At 43.7% G+C, this 23,905-nt stretch overlaps 1 protein-coding gene across 1 annotated transcript in view; it reads left to right on the top strand.

Moving 5' to 3' along the window:
• Positions 1-23,905, top strand: part of Mpp4 (MAGUK p55 scaffold protein 4) — a 36,157-nt gene that overhangs the window by 9,036 nt on the left and 3,216 nt on the right. Inside the window, exons 5-18 of the mRNA XM_051190175.1 lie at positions 55-186; positions 814-895; positions 3,495-3,580; positions 4,992-5,063; positions 6,559-6,755; positions 7,533-7,597; positions 10,096-10,113; positions 11,864-11,902; positions 13,697-13,717; positions 16,912-16,926; positions 19,204-19,245; positions 20,566-20,736; positions 21,815-21,895; positions 23,112-23,205. Coding sequence (XP_051046132.1) covers positions 55-186; positions 814-895; positions 3,495-3,580; positions 4,992-5,063; positions 6,559-6,755; positions 7,533-7,597; positions 10,096-10,113; positions 11,864-11,902; positions 13,697-13,717; positions 16,912-16,926; positions 19,204-19,245; positions 20,566-20,736; positions 21,815-21,895; positions 23,112-23,205 — 1,115 coding nt within the window. The remainder of the gene's footprint in view (positions 1-54; positions 187-813; positions 896-3,494; positions 3,581-4,991; positions 5,064-6,558; positions 6,756-7,532; positions 7,598-10,095; positions 10,114-11,863; positions 11,903-13,696; positions 13,718-16,911; positions 16,927-19,203; positions 19,246-20,565; positions 20,737-21,814; positions 21,896-23,111; positions 23,206-23,905) is intronic.

The following is a 23,905-nucleotide window of genomic DNA, read 5'->3' as shown; positions in this document are numbered from 1 at the left end:
AGATGCTCATGTGCCACGTGTGACATTTGCTCACCTTTCCCTTTCTGTTCCCAGGCTTTGCTCAGTGCCCATGATACAGTAGCTCAGAAGGATTTTGAACCCCTTCTGCCCCCACTGCCAGACAATATCCCGGACAGCGAAGAAGCAATGAGGATTGTTTGTTTGGTGAAAAACCACCAGCCCCTGGTAAGGAAATAATGCTATCTTTTGTTTAGGGCTATGCCAGGGTCCATTGTAGTCTGCGTCATATCTAGTTTACTTGAGTGCACTTTTGTCTCAGTCACACACAGAGTGGAAATAATGCCGCGATAGCTAGTGCAATTGCTCCCGTGGTTCAGACACACCGCTGGTCATGTTTTCATGATCAAAAGGGTTCTGATTGGTGTTTTTCTTTTACAAGAAGACAATATGCAATATAAACTTCTTTGGTGAAAATAAGACATCTGTATTACATGTTTTGCCTTTCATGTATTTTACTTAATTTTAATACACTGTCCTGCATCCTTCTCTTCTACTAATAGGAAATGGGTAAGATAGTAATTGATTATCTAAGAGCACTTTTTCCCATTAGGTTACAACCATGGGCACTTTATTTTTGAAAGGTTCTAAATATCATATGCCTGTACACTGTATGGAGGCCTTATGAGATCAAGGACGGATGGCCTTTCCTTTAAGATGGCATGACATGGCTGATAGTCACAGGGTGATGGGGGTGACTTCTGGTTAGAAAAAAAAATCCCTGTCTAAAAGACAAGAGCTGTGCTGACTGAGGGAAGTTACCAGAAAAATAATCATGTTATTTTCTCTCTTCAGGGAGCTACCATCAAGCGCCATGAGATAACAGGGGATATCTTGGTGGCCAGGGTCATCCATGGCGGGCTGGTGGAAAGGAGTGGTAAGCTGGGGTGGCGTGGTATAAGCCAGACACAGGGGACACTGGATTCTATGGGTTTTCCAGAGCAAGAAGTCTCTTTCTGTACCTAGGTCAGGGCCTTCAGATGTCCCTTTGCTTGGTAGAGCAGTAAAGAAGCCAGGGACAAATGTTCCTAGGGACTCCAGCACTACTAGGCTCCATGGGGTGCATTCTTGTTAACATTCCCAAGGCAACCAAACTAAGCAAACATTATCATGACATTTTACAGACAGAACTGGGCCTCATGGAGGTCCAGTAATCAGTTTGATCAGGTTACTCAGTTTGAGTTGGGACTCAAGTCCCTGATTCTGTATTTCCAGCCTTTTGACCCTTCTGCTTCCAAACAGCAGAGCTGGTGTTCATCTTGACCTGCCAATTGTTTGTGCTTCCCACCTGACACAACACCGTCCTTTCGCCTCTGTGCCAAAGGACAGCTGCCTCATGTCCTTGCTTCCCACTGCCCTCTGGAACCTGCATGTGGCTGGCAGCCTGGCGCCCTTCCAGGAAACCCTAAGGAGTCCTGCAAGTCCCCTGGCCCTTCTTTCATCTTTTCGTCTCAGGGACACCATTATTCTTGATTTCTCTCCAGATGCTCACCCTGCTGCTTAAACCTCCCATCTCTCCTTACATTTCTCAAGGCTTTAAAAAAAATCAACACACAATAATCATGCACAAGCTACACAGTTAAAATACAACATGTAGTGATAATCAAGGTATTTGCTTTTCTCTTTTTTAAATTGAAAATAATTTTTCCATGCAGTATATTCTGATCAGTTTTCCCTCCCCCGTCTCCTCCCAGACCCTCCCCACCTCTACACCCATCCAACTCCTTCTTTCTCCTTTCTCTAGAAAACAAACCACAATAATTTAAAAAAGAAAGAAAGAAAGAGAAAGAAAAGAAATAGCACGAGAAACATACACAAACAAAACACAAAATTGGAGACCACATATATAAGCAATGGACCAGTGAGGTAAAAATGTCCAAACAAAGCAATATAAGACCAAAAAAAAAATCTACAAAAATACCATTGAGTTTGTTTTGTGTGTGTCATCTGCTGCTGGGCCCAGTGAAACTCCATTGAAGAAAATTAATGTTTCCTTTGCAAGTCGCTGACAACTGGAGCCTCTTCTTTGTCAGGGCTCGTGTCCTTTTCCCCTCTCAGCGCTGGGACCCTGTGTGGCTTAGACCTGTGCATGCTGCCACAGTCTCTGAGCTGATGGGTCAGTCCTGTTGTGTCTGGAAGACACTGTGTCCTCGGTGTCATCCGTCCCCACTACTCTCACAATCCTCCACCTCCTCTTTTTCATGGTTCCCTGAGCCCCGAGAGGAGGGGTGTGATGGAGACATTTCATTCAGGGCAGAGCGCTCCAGCTCTCACTCTCTGCACTGTGTTCAGTCTCTGGATTTGCTCCCATCTCCTGCAGAAGGAAGCTTCTCTGATGATGGTTGAGCAAACACTGATGTCTGGGCACAGCAAGATGTTGCTAGGAGTCATTTTATTGCTGTGTTCCTTTAGCACAATAATGATTTAGTTTTCCCTAGGCCCATGGCCACCCAAGCAATGTCAAGTGTAGAATCTGAATTCCCATCTCCTTAAGTGTTCACTGTTTATTTGTACTGAGGAATCGTGTAGTCCTTCCTCCTTTCTGCTTTTAAACTAAAATGTGCAGTCCATTATTCTGACATACAGGCCTCCTACATCCTTCCTCCTTTCTGCTTTTAAACTAAAATGTGCAGTCCATTATTCTGACATACAGGCCTCCTACAGTGCTTTAGAACATTAGAGTTAAAGGCTTCAGCTTTGTGTGTGTAACTGTATATGTGTATGTGTTTATAGGTGTGTGTGTGTATGTATGTTTATATGTGTGTGTTTGTGTGTTTATGTGTGTATGTGTTTATATGTATGTGTATATGTTGTATATGTTTGCGTGTTTGTGTCTATGTGTTTATGTGTATATTTGTATATGTGTTTGTACATGTGTGTATATGTTTGTGTGTGTGTTCATGTGTATATACATGTATAGGTGTTTATATGTGGGTATATGTATATGTGCTTGTGTGTGTGTGTGTGTGTGTGTGTGTGTGTGTGTGTGTGTGTGTGTTGTTAGGGACTGAACCCAGGCCTTGAATGTGGTAGGCAAGTGCTATGCCACTGAGCTGTGACCTTGAACTCACTATTCCCCAGCTTCATCTCTCTGATGCTGGCATTATAGATGAATGTCATCCACCACACCCAGTGCATCTTATCCCCCAAGTTCCTCCACGCTGAGTATTTGAAGAATAGTCTATTCCTTTCCATTTCCATGTGCCATTTACTCACCACCCTGATACCTTTTGTGTTCTTTTGGTTACATTTTGCAACATCAGAATATTAAAAAAAAATACTGAATCACTCTTGGGAGTTAGCAAGGAGGTAGAAAATAGAGCACTCACAGACAGTTACGGTGGTATAAGTGAACTGTTTGGTTTTATAATTAAAATTTTCAAACATACTTGGGGGCATGAGCTTGTAGTCATTGGGATAGTGGTCTCTGTTTTATTTGTTTGAACCCTTCCTCTGTCTGTGTTTCTGTTACTCAGGGTTGCTGTATGCTGGAGACAAACTGGTGGAAGTTAATGGTATTTCAGTAGAGGGCTTGGACCCTGAGCAAGTGATCCATATTCTGGTAAGTGTCTTACTTCTGCTCTTCGTTAGTGACTTCATGACATGCCAAACCCCATGGTGTGTGTGCTCTACTGTGGTGGCATTGGGGTCCCTATTGGCAGCTTTCTGTCTCCAGCTCCAGACCTTGTCCATTACCATGTAACTCACCAATCTTTGTGTTTAATCCCCAGATATTCTGGAGAAGGCTGGGAAACATCCCATCCCAAGCATCTCCTCCATAGGATCAGCCATCCCTCCAAACACACACACACACACACACACACACACACACACACACACACACACACCTTGAGAGATGTGCCCTCACTCCCCACTATGTTCATACAGCTTAAGTCTGTTTACATCTTTCTCTGAGCATCTTTGGGTGGTGGGGAAGAGGTCACCAGAAGGCATCATGTTGGCAGGAATACTGCTTGCTTAGCTCTGCTCCTGCTCCTCGATGGCTGGTGCTGGGAATGTCCAATGTCCACCCAGCCTGTATGTCTGTGAATCTCATCCTTTCATGGCCAGTTCCCATTCTCACTTGAAAGGATTGTCACTAATTTAGCACTTATTCCCCTTAGAAGCAAGGGACGCCACAGATATACTCCCCGGGGACACATCTCCCCCAGGAACATCCAAGGTACTCCCTAGGTTCACTCCGGGTTTTCACAGTGGTGGCTAAGAGCCTGAGGTGAGAGTGGTAAGAAATACAGTCAGAGCACCTAAATATTTTGTAAGTGACTACCTCAAGATCCATGAGGTGTGGAAGGTCCTGCAATGGGAATTTGAAGTGTATTCATCTTAGATATCAACCAAGCAGCTCTCTTCCCCAGCCACCTGGCTGGCTCCAGCAGTGGAGTAGCTAGGATAATACTTGGGAAACTGCCAGGAGTAAGAATGAGGTCTTGCTAATCCGATGCCTGTCACAGGGTTTGTAGCTCACACCAAGCTGGGAGGGTCTCTTCTCCCCTGTTCATTTGTAGTTTGGAAGCTTGTTGGCTCTCTCAGAAGACTCAGGGGACCGACCCCCTTATCCTTCCAATCTGGCTGAGGCAGCTGTCTTAGAAGTGAGTGTTCAGGAAATGCTCACTGAATGACAAGTGAGGAAGGATGTCAAAGATGCTGTCTATTCCCTAGGATGAGTGGGAGAGAGACCCTGCTGAGCGAGGCATCCATCAGCATTGAGGGTCCTGGGGAGAGGCCACCTCAGTGTGATTTCTGCAGCCGGTGACCCTGGTGCCCTGCACTGGGGCAGGTACAGAGAGAAATTGCTCCCCAGTTTCCATTTCAGGGTGGTGACAATTAGCCTGGACACCTGTGACAGTCGCTGTGGTAAATGCTGTCATTAGACCGGGGCTTATTCACATACCACTCTGCCTTCTGCACTGCAGAGTCCACGCTTTGCCCTTCTTCCCTTTGCTGTCTTCCAGGCTACGTCTTGTGGTACGATCATGTTCAAGGTTGTCCCCGTGCCTGCCCCACCTGTGAGCAGCCAGAAGATGGTAAGAACTCCTCGTCTTTACGCCTCCCACACAATGGCAGTACCAAGTGTGATGTATAACAGTCCTATTCTCTATACAATTTTGGACAAGGTTCAGTATTCTGAATGTTTCTCAGTGCTGATGACTTGAAATGGAGACTGGGTAAAGGAAAACACAACAAAGGGACTGTGACGCCATGAAATTAAGATGCAGCATCAAAAAGTGGTGACATTTTGAACAAAAATGTTTCAGAACTAAGGGATTCTGTTCTGTAACACATTTAAAAAGCTCTATTGGCATATATTAGTATGTATAATAATGGGTTTCACTATGACATTTTCACACATATAAAATACATTTGATCATATTTAATCCATCCCATTACTCTCATTCCCACTCTCATTAGAATTCTTTATCTTCCCAACTAGCTCTATTTCTACTTTCATATCTGTATGTACTTGGTGTGTATGTTCATGTGTGTGGTGTGTGCATATGTGTAAGTGGTGTGTTTCTGTATGTCTGTGGTGTGTGTACATGTGTGTCTGTCTGTATATGTGTGTCACTGAGATTCAGTGAAGTTGTTAGCACTGAAGCAAATGTCTCAGTCTTCCCGTCAACCATTGACTGTTTATAAATCCTGAGGGGGGGGGGCCTCATGAGCTCCATGACAGGGTGTTGACCTGCGCGATCATGTAGGTAATCATAGCGGCTATAAGTTAAAGAGTGTAACAGCTGGAAGTCAGTGTCCACACCACTCCCCCCACTTCCTCTAACTCCTCCATTATTTCCTGCCTATTCTACAATGTTCTTTGAGCTATGGATAATTTAGACGTCTCATTTATGACTATTCATTCAATAATGTGCAGTTGCAATACTCTGACCACGTAAGAGTCTTTGCAGTAACTGATGGCCACTGCAAAATAAATAAATAAATAAATAAATAAATAAATAAATAAATAAACAAACAAACCTCTGACCAGAGCTGGTGGCAGCACTATTGTAAGGGTGTAAGCAGTTATTAGGCAAGCGATTTGACAGGCACACCATGCCACTTAGCAAGACATCAGCAGTGGCTTCTTACTCGGGTCTGTGACCTCCTCAGCTGGCTGCAGACTTTTGACTGTGTTTACAGTACTGAGTGTGAATTCTCTCTATGGAGTGAGCATCACATCCAACTGGAAAGACTTGCCACTGTCTCACCAAAGATCTCACTTTGCCCGACCGGTTGGTGTTGCTAAATCCAGGTCCACAGATAAGTAAAGCTGTCAATGACAATTCCTCCCCAGCAGCTAGCTAGCAGGGAGGAAGCATCCAGCCTGATTTCTCGATGCCCTGTGACCAAGACACTAACAGCACCCCTCCCCCTCCACCATTTAGTTTAGAAGGGCAACTCCCTTTCATGGTGAGGGTGGAAAACGATGAGAGCAAGGGCAGAGGATTGGGGTGATGGTTTTTAAGTTGTGATGGTTCCTGGGCAAGTGTTCTTCTGATAGTACCAATATGCACCTGCTGCCAGGTTCATGTTCGTGCCATGATTGACTACTGGCCCCAGGAGGATCCTGACATCCCCTGCATGGATGCTGGATTGCCTTTCCTGAAAGGAGACATCCTACAGATTGTGGACCAGAACGATGCCCTCTGGTGGCAGGCCCGGAAAATCTCAGACCTTGCCATCTGTGCTGGGCTAATCCCTTCTAACCACCTCCTGAAGAGGTAAGGGAGGTCACTCTTGGCATCAGGATTAGGCCATCAGGCAGTGCTTGGGACATCAAGTTCCTGCATATGTGATAAGGACGCAAGCAGATGGAGGAACATGGACACCAATGTTTATAAACCAAAATGCCAATTTATGGATAGACTTTGAGCTTCTTAAACACTAAGGGGACCAGAATAGTTGTGTCAGTTGTGCTTATGAGACTAAGTTAAACTTAGACATTTCTATGGTCTGAATATGTTGACCCAATCCCCCATTCATGTGGTGAAATAGTACTAAAAGTCAAGGCCTTTAGGAGTTGATTGGATCATGAAGATTAATGGATTATAGCATCAACAGATTATTGAGATTGTGACGGTCGAGGTGTTGGCAGGAATAAGAGGTGAGAGGACCTGAAGTCCTGGAAAGGTTTGCAGCTATTGGCACTGCTCAGCCCCAGGGTGTGCCCGTGGGAGGTAGTGGCAGAGACTGGATGAGCTGAAGGCTGCTGGATAAAGGACAAGTTCCCAGGAGGCCCAGGTGTGGAAGGGACATTTGCCTCCAAAATTACAACTAGTGTTGAGAGCATGGGGACAGCCAGGAAGACTGGGGAATGACATTCCAAGCGTGGCAATCCTAAAGGAAAGGAAGGGTGTTCTGGAAACATTGCTGGGAATCCAGTACAGCCGCTGTCCCAGGCTCAATGGAAGTGTGCAGGAGCCACACCATGTCTTCCTGTGTCGTCTGAAATGCATGCTCAGTCCCATGCCCAAGAGAACCTGCACTTTGCTTTCTAGGAGGCAACGGGAATTCTGGTGGTCTCAGCCGTACCAGCCTCACACCTGCCTCAAATCCACCCGATGCAAATGTACGTATATGAATGTGTGCAGAGGCCTCCAACTCAGCACACACCCAAGAAGGCTGCCCCCCATCTCAGACTAGCTGTCTGCCTGAGATGGGGGTCCCAAGATAATCTCCCCCCACGACCAGCCATCAGAATTCCTACCACAGGCTTTCATCCCTTTAGCGTTCAGTTGATGAAAAGGACTCTTAGCATTTTTATTTCTGTGATAAGCACCATGACCAAAAGCAACTTGGTGAGAGAAAAGGGTTTACTTTGTTTATACTTCCACGTCTCAGTCCACCATGAAAGAAAGTCGGATAGGATCCTGGAGGCAGGTACTGACGCAGAGGAGGGACACTATGTACTGGTTATCTCCTCGTGGCTTGCTCAGCCTGCTTTCTTATACAGTTCAGGACCACCAGCCGAGGGAGGGTACCACCCACAGTGAGCTGGGCCCTCTCACATCAACTCTTCATCAAGAGGATACCCCATCAGACTTACCGATCTGATGCAGGCATTTTCTCAATCAAGAGTTCCTCCTCCCAGATATGTTTAGGTTTATGTCAAGTTGACAAAAACCAAGCAGCACAAGCTAGAGACATACCCATGTTGAAGACTGCTTAAGTCACCCCCACCCCAACTTCAAGTCCGTTAAGGCCCCTGCAACTCTGTGTTGCAGAGTCTGTGCTGTTATACAATCTGCCTTTGTGGCTTTTCTTTTTTAATATTAAGATTTATTTTCTTATAGTTATTGTGTGTGTGATTGTGTGTGTGTGTGTGTGTGTGTGTGTGTGTGTGTGTGTGTGTGTGTGTTGCCTGCACAAATGTTTCTGTACCACATGCATGCAGTGCCCCAGGAGGCCAGAAGAGGGTATCAGAATCCTTGGGACTGGAATTACAATTGTTAGCCTTCATATGGGTGCTGCAACCAAACACAGGTCTCCTGAAAGAGCAGCCCGTGCCCTTAACTACCAAGCCATCTCTCCAGACCATTCCTTTTCTTTTTTTGTACTGTAGATTGGACCTAGGACTTGATGCATGCTAAGTAAGCACTCTCCCACTAGGTAACATCACCAGCCCCAGTCCTGGGCCTTTTTGACTAAACACAAGATTGAGTCATCACTTAGGAAATTCAGTGTGGTTATTATGCAGGGCTTTTCACATGGTAGGAGGGGAGGGGTCACGAAGGAATCCTTAGCCAAAAGTGCTTGCAAACTACTTAGGGCCTTAATAAAACTGCTGACAGTGGGAGACAGTGGCCAAGGCAGGGTGACAGACAACAGAAGCAAACTGGAGCCTGCTGAGTGGTACCCTCCGGCAGCGCTGTAGGGGTTAAGGTAGGGGAGAAATGGAGACAGAAAGGACAGAGAGGAGACTCAACATGGACCCCCACAGCAACACCAGTATCACTGATTTGCAAATGGCATGCCTTCCTGTTTATTATTTTTCAAGTTACAGACCATGTCTACAATGACAGACTCTCAGTTACAGACACAAATCTCCATGCTTCAGCAATAGCTCTAACAACACATTTTCTTTTCTTTTCTCCAGAAGCATTTTCACATCATAATCTTCCTCATGGTGTTTTATTTTAAAAACAAACAAAAAAACCAAAAACCAAAAAACTTAACTGCTATAGATTGCAAGAATCCGTTAGTTCATTCTCCTGTCTCATTTACCAAGGGTTCATGGAGATGCTATTGCTTTCTAGTCAGTATCTGATAACCAGAGTGACCAGAAGTTGACATGAAATCTGCCAGTGTACCCTGTGTGATTTATGTTATGGTTTTTAGAAGTCCAGACAGAAAGTTGTTTGCCTGGCCCTGTTAGTGTTGGTACCCAGCCCTGAGTCTGGGAACCTTAGGCCAGAGCCACTGACTTACAGGATAACATTTCTTAGGGAATGCTTCTGATGGAGTGGTATCATGCCCCCAACTACTAGACCATTTCTTTTAGCTGCCATGCATGATACTGTGGTAAGTGTTCTTTTTTTCCCCTGCTCTGTTTAAACCTTACATGTAGAAACATGTATCATGCACAGGTTACTAGTGAAGAGGCATAGGCCATTTAATTAATCGAGTTTTTGAAAATTCTGTTCCTATGTTAGAATTATGATGATTAGTAAAAAGTTGTTTATGGTAATGCATTTGTCATCCCTGTTTCATGTCCTCCCTCCTTCCCTCTCCTCCCCTACTGTCTCACTTCCTTCAATCCTAGAACTGAGTCCCTATAATACGCTATCCTAACTCAGGCTTGAGAAGAACATGATTCCTACAGAGCATGTTGGGAAGGCAGGTAGTGCATTTGCCAGAAGCAAACAGATTCCCATTTCCAATCATTCTTGAACATGTATTCATTTCTGAAAAGCAGTCATTAGGCATCTCCATGAATCATGAATACTAATTGCAATGTTGGTGTTTTCCTTTCCTTATAGTAAATTAATCTGAAAAAAAAAAAAGAGCAAGAATGTGAACCATTATTCTTTTTTTTTTTTTTCTATCTCTCTCTGTCTCCAGCATTCTCTATGGAAGAAGGTAAGAAACAGATTCAGGAAAATATCTTTATCTGCAAATGCTCCTAGGAATTTCTGCTAGCCTTCCAAATTCATTTCTGCTCCACTCAGCTATGAGAAGCTTTCCCTGCATATCTGGTAGTGTTTTAGCACAAGAAGGGTAATTATCTGGATCTGAGAGATCAAGGAGGAGAACATGATGTTTATAAATCATTTTATAGCTCTGGAGTATAGCAGAGCACAGCATAAGAGATCATGGGAGTCAAGTCCAGCAGGGTTTTATTTTGTTTTACACACACACACACACACACACACACACACACACACGCACACACATTTTTATTTTACTTATCAATCCCAGTTCCCTCTCCCTCCCTCCTTCCCATGTCCCCCTGACCCCTCTCCCATCCCATTCTGCCCCACACACACTCCACAGGGAGGGTGATGTCTTCCAGGAGGGGTCAACAAAATCTGTCAAGTCATTTGGAGTAGGGTCTGGGCCCTCCCTCCTGCCTCTAGGTTAAGGGAGCATCCCTCCATGGGGAATGTGCTCCCAAAGTCCTTTTGTGCACCAGGGATACATCCTGGTTCCACTGTCAGAGGTCCTTTAGATTGCCCAGGCCTTCTAACTGAGACCCACATTCGTGGGTCTGAGTCAGTCCAATACTAGTTTCCCAGCTATCAGTTCGGGGGTCCATGAGCTTCCCCTTGTTCAGGTCAGCAGTTTCTGTAGCTCCAGGAGGGTTTTGTTTCAACTGTTTTATACAAACTTTGGGACATTGTAAGGAAATTATTGTTACTCTCATCCTATGTATGTAAAATTGAGGGTCAGAAGAAGATAATTAATGGTTTCTAAAATTGAAAACAGGTAGTCTATAGATGCAAGCTTCCATTTGGGAACCCTGTGTTGGGGGCTATATGGAACCTTGGAGAATTACCTTTCCATTTGTTCTTATTTAGCCACCAGCGTGTTAGTTCTGTCTCTCTCCTTTCTCTTTCTTCTTTCGTTGCTTTGTGTGTCTCTCTGTTTCTTTCTCCTTTCTCATTGCTGTGTATCTCTCTGGCTCTGATTGCCCTTTGTGTGTCTCTGTCTCTCTGTCTCTGTCTCCTTGCTCTCTGATTGTTGCGGTCTTTCTGTCTGTCTCTCTCCTTCTCAGCTGCGATGAAGGACATAACATTTGCCTTTTGATCAGGGATGAGACTCTATAGTGTTTCTACTTCAAGAAGAAGCTTCTCTGGCCAAGATGATAGCAGCGCTAGTCTTAGGGTACAAACATAAATATTTAAAAGGCAGTTTGGCCATATATCAATAGTAAATTATGTCCTAGGGTCTATGACATCCAATCCAGGCTGTCGATACCAGTTTTGCATTTCTTTCCCCACAACAGGTTTCAAATCCAATCAGAGAGTAATTGGCTATCCCCAAACAGGTGTGCTGCTGTTGCACTGGAGGGAGCACTTGCCTGGCCAGTCAGCACTGTAATAGTCAGGATCCAGAGGTGGGCACCACTGCTGATGCCTTTTCCAGCAGGCTGCACACTTCAGCGGGCACTATGAGCAAGGCCGACGCTGCCTAGGTGTAGTGTCTTATGTCCTATTGTTCACAACTCGTGTTTTTTCCCTCCGATACAGTAGAACTGTTTCTCTCTCCAAGGAAGCAGTCATTCTAAGAGTAATACTGAAAGGTGGTCTGCATTTAGTTGACATAGCCCCAGTAGGATTTTGTTTTTAATGTGGGCACATCTGAGTCCCCGGTCTATGCTCTTTTGTAGAAGATAACATGAAGATCGACGAGAAGTGTGTGGAAGCAGGTAACATTCCCCTGATTGAGTCACCACAGGAAGAAAGGGGAAGCACCTCAGCTCTAGGTGACCAGAAGCAGAGGTGTCAAGGGGCCACAGCCCCTTCCTCTGGAAGAGATGTAAAATGAGCCTGCCCGTGTGCCTTTATTGTGGCTCTACACTTAGAAGGAGAAGCAAAGCGAGGGGTGTCTCCAAGATGCCATCTCGGAACTTATCTCAGGACACAGATAACCAGTGAGGTGGTAGGACAACAGGAAACACCCAGCTCCGTGTGGAATAGACGAAGAGTGTGATACCAAGTATTTAAAATGCAAAATACATTTTTGCTATTATTTAATGATTTAATGATTCTTGTCTGGGCAGACAGTAATAAGTTTTACTTCTATACTTGATGGGTTTTGTAAATTCTGAAAAGATTTTTCTCAAATTTAGCAGTGGTGCTAGGACTGACTCTTGAACCTCTAGGTTTTATGAGGAAACTGGCTGGAGAGGCATTGGTCTGACAGACGGGTTTTTCTTTGGAGACAGGCTCTCACTCAACCTCAGGCTGGCCTGGTACTCGTCACCTAGTCTAGGCTGGCTTCTAAGGCTCGTTTGTCCTCATGACTCAGCCTCCTGAGTGCATGGATTATAGGCACGAGCCACCTTGCCCCACTCTGATGGGTGAATTTGTATTGATGTTATGGGCTATTCTATTTAGTAACGAGAGAAATGTTTTGAAATATTTTATTTATATATTTCTGAGACCAGTTGCAGAATGATGTGGACACCTTAAAACAACAAACAAACAAACCAGGAACCATAATATTTTTTTTAACTTGAAGTACTACTTGTTTCCTTTTTACAGTGTAAATTAAATTAAAATTCTATTAGTGAATATATTGACATAGTTCAAAATTCACAAAAGCATATTCAGTTAGCTGTTCCTCTCTTGTGTGTTTCCCTGTGCAATTCCCCTTTGTGAAATGATGATGATGTGCAGGTGGAGATGGAGGAGGGGGAGATGGAGGAGGTGGTGATGGTTCTGGTGTGTGTGGGGGCCCGAGGACAACTTTTGGAGTTGGTTCTTTTCTTTCACCTTTAATTGGGTTTCAGTGCTCAAACTCAGATTGCCTCACTTGTGCAAGCAAGTTTTTTTTTTTTTCCTGCTGAGCCATCTTGCTGGCCCTCAGTTACATGTAATGTCCCTCTAAACACTCTTTACAGACAAAAGCAATAGTGTGTGTTCTTCTCCCTGCCTTCTCTCTCTCTCTCACGTGTCTGCCCTCTCTCACATACAGTACTAAAGGAATAATAACAAAAGTTGTTTCAACAACTGAGAGTTGGATTAGCTCATCTCTCTCAATCACTTGAACACTCTTACTCAAGCCAGTGATTCATTAATTCATTCTCCTTCCTATGCCCTCTGGCTGGGAGACCTCGACTCTGCAGAGAATGAACACATCTCCCACACTGGTGACCCCTGGAGCAGCCCCCTGTGCCATCCTGTGATCCTGTAGTCTGAAGGAGCTTCCTATGGTGTTCCATGTTTTAAATGTATTTCCTTCTCTCCCATTATTTTATTTCTTTATTTAGTGCTGCATTCCTCTTGATTATCATAAGCCAACTATTGAATGTGATCTATATCATTTAAGATTTATGTATGCCATAAAGCTTACAGTAACTTGATCTTGATCTAATAAAAACATCTTAAAAGCAGTGCATGGGCAAAGCATAGAACAGGCTTACTCTGCTGACATGTAGACTTGGTGAGGACAGTCATGTAATGATAATTTTGCTTTTCACCTTCACTGAAAACCACAGATGAAGAAACTTTTGAATCTGGTAAGTTAAAAAACGCATTTTTAGTACTAACTTGTAAATGTATATTTCATGTTTTGGTATAATTTAAAGATATCTAGGGGTATAAGACAGTAACTGTTTTAATGAGGCAGTAAAATAATGATAATATAAAACCACGTGAGATGGATAGCTAGGTTCATTTGTCTCACTACAGTAGCTGTTTATTACCTATACATATCTCCAAATACATTTCAGGCCTCAGAAATGAACTGAAGCTATATTTATATATGAGATACTATAATTTTCACCTAATCAGTTGCTTCTCGTAGGACCAGGGCTGTACTAGGGATGGGGGTGCAGCTGGATTTCTGTGGGACGCTTTTTGATTGTTGCATGCATTGAGAGCAGTAGCATCCTTTGGCTGGCAGGATGAGGAATGCCAGAGTCCTACAGTGCATGCAATCAGCCTGCACTATGAAGGGCTGTCTCTAGACCCCCATGTGTTCCCACTGGGCAACAATAACTATAGTTACAAGTAAGTATCTCTTTAATACACAATAGTGATGTAAACTTTTGTAATTCATATGTATAGAAGGTGGGGGAGATGGCTTCATGGATGAAGTACTTGCCACATAAGTGTGAGGATCTAGGTTTGAATCCCTATGGCTCATGGAAAGCCAGGCACAGCGGTGTGCGTCTGTAATCAGGGTGCTCCTATGCTGCAGCGTGAGGCAGAGACAAAGGGATCACTGGAAGCTTGCAGGCCAGCTGGCTGGCACAGACAGCGGAGGACTGAAAGGCACTGTTTCAAACAGGGTGGAAGGTGAGGACCGACACACCAGGTTGTACTCATACTTACACATGTGACTGTGACACACATCCCCTCTCAAGAATGTGTGCCTGCACACACACACACACACACACACACACACACACACACACACACACACACTCACACAAAATGAAGGCAGTCATTCTGGTGGAAGACACTTAGAATAGAGACATTTCTTTGTAGTTACTGAAGCTTTTATTTTCACACTCTATTTCACAAGAACAGTAAATAAGATGGGAAGTCCAATGTTTATGAAGAGTAAGTTTTCTATTCTTGTTAATACATTACTTGTAATAATTAAGGCACTTCCCATCATCTATTCTTCAAATTACCATTGACTTCATTAGTAGCAGAGTAGATCCTACAGCATGGTTCCTGGGTTTAAATGGGCAACCTGTCTGGGTTGCTACTCACTTGATCCCCAGCTGTCCTATTCATCAGTCTAAAGTTTTTGGTGTCCTGCCTCTACTTTAACTGAGGCGGTTTTATCACGCATGCATAAACTAGTCTGTCATCACTGAGCACTTGAATGTTGAAATCCACCTGTCCCTTTGCTCTTTTCTCTTCTGCACTTCTACGGGAAATATCCAGTAGCCCTCTCACTGCTTTTAAAGCCAGTGCTCTGTCACGTGAAGTAGATAACAGTCTCTACAGTTTCTTCATGCTGGAAAAACCATGTCCAAAAATTTACATTATGATATGTATACTTCTCAAATATGAATGGTTTTGTTTAAAGATTTCCTCAGCAGAAAAGGTAGGACATTGTATCAGTCTTTAAAAATTAGATGTGTGATAGATTATTTCTCCTATGAGTTCATTTCTTACACATACAGGGATCTGGGGCCAGAGAGATGTCTTAGTGGTTAAGAGCACTGGCTGCTCTTACAGAGGAGTTCAATTCCTGTCACCCATATGGTGACTCACACCCATCTGTAATTCCAGTTCCAGGGAACCTGATGCCCTCTTCTGGCTTTCACAGGCAATAGTCATGCACGTGGTGTACATGCATACATGCGAGCAAGCGTTCATATATATAATTAAGTAAATCTTTAAAAAAAAAAAAGAATACAGAGGTCTCTATAAGTATTCATCATTAAAGATAGCATGAAGACAGAAGAAATTGTGAACCACTTATTGATTTCCCACTTATGTTTTTTTTCCCCTTCTAATGCCTGTTTTCCATCAGCTGATTGGCTCATTATGTATAATTTAATTTTCTGTACTTGGCTCAGAGTTTGTGGTTGACTTCATTTTAACAATTTTAGATTATATTCATCCTTACTCTAGTCATCTCATCATTTTTTTTTTCTGAAAAATGCTCTGCCCTCCAAAGCTATACCTGGGACCCAGAGGTACTCACAGGATCTGTGAAAGGAGAGGTGGCATTGTGGAGAGGGGCTCGATGGCCCTCCTCCTCTTTGACCTTCAGGTTCCACATCTCTCGAATGAGCAACACTACACGAGTAGGCCGTTCAGAACAGAGCCAAGCATACAGAAAGCACTATATACAGGAGCATTAGCTGGAGTTGTGGTTGTGACATCTTTCACAAGGTGGCGGCCAGCTGCTGGCTCTCTAAGACCTGCACTACTAAGGAAAGCATGCAGCTAACCCAAAGCTCCCTTGAGGTGCTTTTTAATTTGACCTAAGAGCTCAGTTAAGGGATAGTTAGTGCCCAGCTGGCATGTTTTCTGAGTAGATCACCCTTGGCAGTCGGTGATACTCTTATTGCTTGGATAACTTGGTGACTAGTTCTGGCTCTTCGGCTTCCATCTCTGCCTCTGGGTGACATATAATGTGACCTTCTTGAATTTCTCCAGGAGGCAGTGATACAGCCTACTTAACTAGAAAAACCATGTAACAGCAGCAGCAGAAAATTCAGCCACTTGAATATGTCTAGATAACAACACGCAAAAATACCCCAACAGTTTGCTTTGTGTTCAGACAGTACCCCTACCCTGCTGCCCCGGGTTAGGCTAGCCAGGGTGGAGGAATGATGACATCAAGCTGCTGTAGAGTCTGCCCATCCACCTAACTAACACCCTTCCCAGGAATGTGGCAATGTGGCTGCGGGAGAGGAGAGAGAAGGCTCAAGGCCATTGCCTTCGTATATTTTCTTTAAAGTACAGTTTTGTGCCATTCAGTAGTCTTCAAGGATAAGCAACACCTTCAGGGACAGTCTTGACACACAACTTGCAGGACAAGTGACTGTGGCAAAACAGTAGAGTCAGATCAAACAAGTTTCTGAGTCCCAACTGTGTGTTTTTCATCTGCCTTGTCACGTTATAGTTTTTGCTGATGGTGACACGACTTTCCTGATGTGTCGTTCACTTTTAGTTAATGGTTAACTCCATCTCTGCAAAGATTAATTTCCATGTCTCTTTCTGTACTTGCTCTAATACCCAGAGGAACTTGCAGAAGGTAAGTGTTCCTTGCCTCCTGCATCTACCATGAAGTGCTACGCTCAAGGTCTTTCACCACTGTAAGGTGGTAGCATAATTTCTGAGAAGAGGTAACTTTTAAGGGCCAGATCAGTAACTATCCGGTTTCACAGAGTGAAACTTTAAATGAGTGATGAAGGCGATAAGCTATACGTTAGTGAGATTTCCTTGTGAGCATATTTATATAATGTAGAAAAGGTGACTAATCATTAGGAGATGGGATTAATACTATTTTCTTTTTTTCAGATTTATTTTCATTTTTATTTATGTGCATGTGCTTATGTGAGCTTATGCCATGTATACATGGGTGACTGTGGAGGCCGGAAGAGGGCGTTAAATCTCTTGGAGCTAGAGTTACAGGTGGTTGTGAGATACCAACATAGGTGAAGAATCAAACTCAAGTCCTTTGGAAGAGAGGCAGGCTCTGTTACCCATGGAGCCATTTCTCCAGCCCCTGGTGTCCTCTTCGTATCTTAAAATGCCTTCTTAAAGCCAGGGACAGTAGCATATGCCTATAATTTCAGCACTCGGGTGGCAGCAGCAGGAGGATTGTGAGTTCAAGGTCATCCTCAGCTACATAGCAAATTTGATGCCAGCCTAGACTACTTGAGGCCTTGTCATAAAAAAAAAAAGAAAGAAAGAAAGAAAGAAAGAAACAACAACAAAACAAGTCTTCAAATGAAGGTTAAAGAAATAGGGTTGTATATGTGAGTTTATCCTATAAACACATGCTTGTTATTCATTATACCACAGATCTGTTTAAATTGCAAGAGGGTTTAAATAAAAATAACTCAAAACTGCCTGTTTTGAGTTCCAAGTAGAAGCAGAAATAGTCAGTCCTAGAGACTGTGAGGTTTGGGTACCCTCCCTTCCTTTGTCTTGGGTATTCCCGGCCACCATAGAGCAAGTGCCAACTTTATAGAATGAACAAACCACATTTTACAGGAGGCAATAAAAACCCAGTAAAACTTTTGTCCTAACTGTATTCCCTGTTTCTGTGAGAGAGTATCCTGACAGAAGCAACTTCAGGGACACAGGGGCTGTTTATCTTACACTTCTACATTGCAGTGTATCATTGTGGGGATGTTAAGGCAGGAACCTAAAGCAGCTAGTCACATCTACAGTCAAGAGCAGAGAGAAAATAAATGCACGTCCTCAGATCACATTCTCCATTCTTATATAGTCTGGGACCCAAACCCAGGGAATAGTGTTACCCAAATGGGTGGGTTTCCTCACCTCAGTTAATGTAATGAAGATTGCCCCCACAGATGTGCCTGCAGGCCTGTATGACCTTGACAGTTCCTTCCTGAGTTGTCTTCCCAGGTGACTCTAGATTGTCTCACTGACCATTTAAACTGTCCATCACAGCTGTCTTAGTTAGGGTTTCTATTACTATGAGAAGACATCATGGCCATAGCAAGTCATAGAGAAAATATTTAGTTGAGGCTGGCTTACAGTTTCAGAGCTCTGGTCCATTTTTGTCATGGTGGGAAACCATGGCAACCTGCAGGCAGACATTGAGCTGGAGAAGTAGCTGAGAATTCTACATATGGATCAGCAGGAATAAGGAGACACTGGGCCTTACTCAAGCATTTGAAACCTCAAAGCCCATCCCCAGTGGCACATTTCCTCCAATAAAGCCACAACTATGCCAACAAGGCCATACCTCCCAATAGGACCATTCCTTGTGAGCCTGTGCTGGCTGTTTTCATCAAAAGTACCTCAACAGCATTATTATAGGGCCCATAAGACCACTATCTTCAGGTGAAAGCCAAAGTCAACTTGTTGGGTTAGTTGTTTGTTTGTTTGTATTTTGTAACATCAACTTTTATAGAACATTTGGAAATGTATAACCAGCATTAATGTTTTTACTATAAGTCAGTATCTTGGTTTTTGTTCTTTTTAAAGACCAGTTCTCAATATAAGGCTCAATCTTGACACAAAATTGTGGTCCTCCTGAGTGTTGGGATTATAGGTGTGTACAGGGTCCAGCTTCTTTCTTACAACCTCAATCAAGCCTAAAATAGCTTTCTAGTCTCAGTCGTTCTAGACAAATCCTAAGATGCAATGCTAAAGAGAGTGCATAAGGGCATTGGGGCAGAAAGTGCAGAGAGCCCTCCTAGCACGCTGCCCAAGGGTGAAGTCAGCTGACCTGCTTTCTGCCGAAAGTGTCATTGAAACCGGAAGTCGAGGCTGTGCATTTGCTTGTTGTACTACTGTCTGTGTCCTCACATTCTCTCCATTCTCTGTGTTCCAGCTAAAGAGGAGTTTGTTGGCAACGGACAGAAGTTCTATATTGGTAGGTGACAGCTGATAAGAGGTGCGTGTTTGCTCTTGTAAGTGCTATTCCCTATCTGGGCGCCTTCTTGAAAGCCTTTGCTGAGAAATCTCTACAAACTGTTTCTTGTTCTGACTCCCCTCTGTCTGCTTTTCCTCACCAAGGTTGTTACTCATCTAAATGTACTGGATGTCTTTTAATTATTTGTCAAACATACATCTGCTCAATGCCCACCCAATTGTTCTATAACCTATCTTACTCTAAAGAGATCATTTTCATGGCTACTAAAGCATATTTTATGCCCACATTTCTAGACTCTTGTCATCTCACTAAAGGAGCAGGCCTCCCCAGTTAAAACCACCCTGACCTCCCTTTTTCACAAGGCAGAAGAGAGGCACAGAGCTGCAGTCTACAATCTAGAAGGTTGGCCCCAGACCTGGGTGCACTTTGGGATCTCAGAGGAGCATGAAGACACAAGGGCCTGCCTTTGTGCCTCGCTTTCAGAATGATGAATCTCAGTGTCATTAAGTAAGGCTGAACAGAGTATGTGGCTGCTCCAAGATTGTGAATCTGTAGACAGTGGTGGCCTGGCCAGCTGAGCTGGTGCTGAGCACTGTGCCAGGCCACCACCATAACAGACTGAGGCAGCATCTCCACAACGTCCACTGACCTGCCCCCTAGCCCTGGGGCTGTTGCCTCAGAGCTATTGCAGGAGGTTCTTAACTGCTCTCCTCTTATTACAGTTTGCATCCTCTCTTTAGCAACCTAAGGAATCTTCCAGAAACATAGAGGTCCCAGCCTCACTGTTCAAAGGCTTCTCTTACACATTAGCCACCACCCAACACAGCATGAAGGCTCTGTGTGATCTGGCTTTGGCTCCTTCCTCAACACTGGTTTTCACCACCTTCCTGTTGCACAATGCCTTGTAGCTCTTCCCAAGTCTCAACTCTTTGGAGCACAGCCCCTTTTCTATCTCTTGGGACTTGTTCTATACTACAGACAACATCTTGGCTCTGATGTACTCAGCCATAGTCTCCATGATCAGGAGACTATGACCTGGATTAGTTTGCTCACTATATCATTAGCACCTAGGATACACTATCTGCTTCTTCTATTTTGTTTAGGTTTGTTTTGTTTTGAGACAAGTTCTCACTATGTGGATGTCCTGGAACACTTTGTGACTTTGTAGATCAGGCTGGCCTTGAATTCACAGAAACCCGCCTGCCTCTGCCTCCCGAGTGCTGGGATTAAAGGGTGCACCACCATACCTTCTTAAAGCGGGTGTCTATCTGTCCTGTCCTGTCCTGCCTCTGACAGTTTGTGCATTTCCTCCTACTTCAGCCGGTTTCCGCCGCAGCATGCGCCTCTGCCGCAGGAAGTCCCACTTCAGCCAGCTGCATGCCAACATGGATTGCTCCTGCAGCTGCTACAGTGCAGTGGGAGCCCCTTATGAGGAGGTGGTGAGGTACCAGCGGCAGCCAGCAGACAAGCCCCGCCTCATAGTGCTTGTGGGTATGGCCTGTCGTGCGCTCTACTCAGCCCCCGGGAAGTTGTCCTTCTAGATTTAGTGTTTTGTGTTGACAATCACTAAAAGTAGAACTTTTTATAGACAGACCCCTATGAAAGCCTGTTGTATTTAGAAAAAAGCTTTCAAAGGCAAGCTTTCTTTGCCTTCTATGCTCCTCTTATACTTTGATCTACAGTTGAACATGGTATGCGATGATGTGTAAGAACCCATGTATTAACTTTTATCTGTCTAGAATTTGGTCTACAAGCATGGGTGGGTCCTACCCGTATCACTACTCCATATTAGAAAAACATCCATTTCTCTAAGAAATGTTTAGCCATTTTCTTTAGAAAGTGTCTAAATCTCCTGGATGTAGCTTTGATACTAAAGGGTCTGGTGATCTGGTCATGTGACTAAGATCTCTGCAGAGCTGGCTCCCTGAAGCAATACAACATGATAACTCACTGCCACTGTGGCTTATTGAGTTGCGGTCGAGCAATGGAGCACTGGCAGAGCAAAACAGGCCTGGCAGCCACCCCAGCTACATTATTTGTAGTACAGACTGTAAAATGAAATTATAAAATCCTTTTGTATTTTCAGGTAGAACAGCAGGGCCTTATTCCAAGTGTGGTGCTCTTCTACGTGTGGGCCTGTGTAAATGTGTAGGTTCGAGGCCTAGTCCCTCCTCCCATAGGACAAGAGGATGCTTACTCAACCACCTAGTAGAAATGTTACAGCAATTGTGGGGGACAGCGCTGCATTCTGATTGTGACTTTATTTAAAGAAGGGTCTTGTCTCAGCCCCGTAAAGTCTCAGAACAGAATATCAGATGTAGTAGAATTTCTGGGATGGCAGGTCCCTGTGATTTCACACCCCGTCTCTGAATATTAGAGTGATGTTAGATGCTTCACAGGTCACCTGGAACATTCTCAAGAGCTTTCTTGTTTGTTTCAGTTCATAAGAAGGGTTACGACAGAATTTCCTTAAACAGCATTGACTCTCAAGTGCCTGGGACAGAGTGGCTGAGGACGTAACCCTGTGTGACCATCTCTAATTATCTCTGCTATGACTGTGTGTGTTTAGGGCCTTCTGGCGTTGGAGTCAATGAACTGAGACGACAACTCATCGGGCTTAATCCCAGCTGTTTCCAAAGCGCTGTGCCACGTATGTTGGTTTTCCTTTCCTGGTGGCTCATGTTTTGGTAAAACTTTGTCTGTGGATGTACTGTTGTTACTTGTTACCTTTGTTGTAAAAGTGTAAGAACTGGTCCTTAAATAGTTCTACCTATATTTGTTTTAATAATTTTGTTGATTTACCAGCATGTAGTACATAACACAAGGTGTTCATTTTTGAAACTGTTCAGTAGGGAATTTGTTGCAACAGAGAATATGGAACCACAAGCATTATAGCATGTAGGACACAGAATTAGACTTGTGTATTATTCTTGAGTTCCAGAACCCACACTAATACCTGGAATACAGTAGGCACATAGTATGTATTGGTTGAACAAATGGACAATAAATAAACCCTATTAGGTATTTGGGGGAACTTGTGTATCCTGTACCAGATGCCACTGAAAGATAAAATCGAGGGGTCTAATTAAAGAGGCCACATCAAATAATCAAATTGAACCCAGACTTGGCCAATCCCCCCCCCCCCGCCTTTTTAATCTCCAAAGCCTCCTACTTGGTATTAATGAATTACTAAGACTTCAGAATGCCATGGGTTTTTTCTCTCTGTCAAACCTGAGACAATGTGGTGTGATAAAAAGCAGTCTAGGAGGTAGCAGTAGTCTTCTGAATGTGAACAAATGGCTCAGTTACTCAGGACTCATAATGTACCTGGAGAGCTGTGTGAGAGATAAAATGAGACAAGTGTATTATCTAAACAGAAGATGTTGCTGATACTGCCATGAGGGACCATATATGCATTTTAGGCCTTGAATTTAGTTCAGTATTGCCTGTTTTGAAATAACAACAGGTAATTCCCTGTCTGATATTTCTGATACAGTCTTTTCCACACTATGAGCAACCAATAAAGGTTTGTAATTGGTGGAATTTGACATAGGAGCTCTCACTTTATCACTAATTTTGTTTGTTTATTTGTTTGTTTTTTGAGACAGGATTTCTCTGTGTCACTTTGTAGACAAGGCTGGCCTTGAACTCACAGAGATTTACCTGCCTCTGCCTCCCAAGTGCTGGGATTAAAGGCATGTGCCACCACCCGGCTCTTTATCACCAATTCTTATCATGTTGGTTCCAGCATCTTGTCTATGCATTCATTTATTTGTTTTTAAAAGAGAATCTCTATGCAAGTATACATTTGTAACAAATCAAAATATTTAGAAGATTCTGAAAAATTTTGTTCTCTTCTCTGGTAGATACCACCCGTTCACCAAAGAGCTATGAAGTGGATGGACGTGAGTATCACTACGTGTCAAAAGAAACATTTGAAAGCCTCATGTATGGACACAGGTAAGGTTGGGAAGCCAGTTTTTCCTTCTGGCTGTTTGAGAGTAGTCCATATTTGTGCATTAACCAAAGCTGTCAGCAGCGACCCCTCATTTGTGAAGAAAAAGGAACATGCATTGATGTTCTAGAGCCAAGTAATCAGGTTTGAAGAGGGGGCAGACTTGAGCTGCAAGCTTCAGAGAATTTGAAGTAGTTAAGTCTTTGGTTTTCTATTTTTTTTCCCCTCTTGATGAATATCCATTCTGTACTGGCAATATCCATGTATTCCATCCTGTTGGAGTTCACATTTGTGTTCTAATTTGCTTTCTATTGCTATGACCAGAGTAGGTTGGGGAGGAAAGGGTTTATTTGGCTTACATATCCACGTCATAGGGGATCACTGAGGAAAGTCTGGACAGGAAATCAAGATGTAAACTTGGAGGCAGGAGCTAAAGGAGAAGCCGTGGAGGAATGCTGCTTACTTGCTTGTTCCTCCTGGCTTGCTCAGCTACAGTCCTTATACAACCCAGGGCCATCTGCTCAGAATTACACCACCTGTAGTGGGCTGGGCCCTCCTGTATCAATCATTAATTTAGAAAAAACCATCACAAACTTGCCAAAAGGTAACCTGATGTGAGCCATCACTCAACTGAGATTCTCTTTTCCCAGGCAACTCTAGCTTACGTCAAGTTGGCAAAAACAACAATGGCAACAACAAAAAACC

This window comes from Phodopus roborovskii, unplaced genomic scaffold (genome assembly GCF_943737965.1).
Source record: "Phodopus roborovskii unplaced genomic scaffold, PHOROB, whole genome shotgun sequence".
Classification (NCBI taxonomy): Eukaryota; Metazoa; Chordata; class Mammalia; order Rodentia; family Cricetidae; genus Phodopus; species Phodopus roborovskii.
This window is presented reverse-complemented; position numbering and strand designations above follow the sequence as displayed.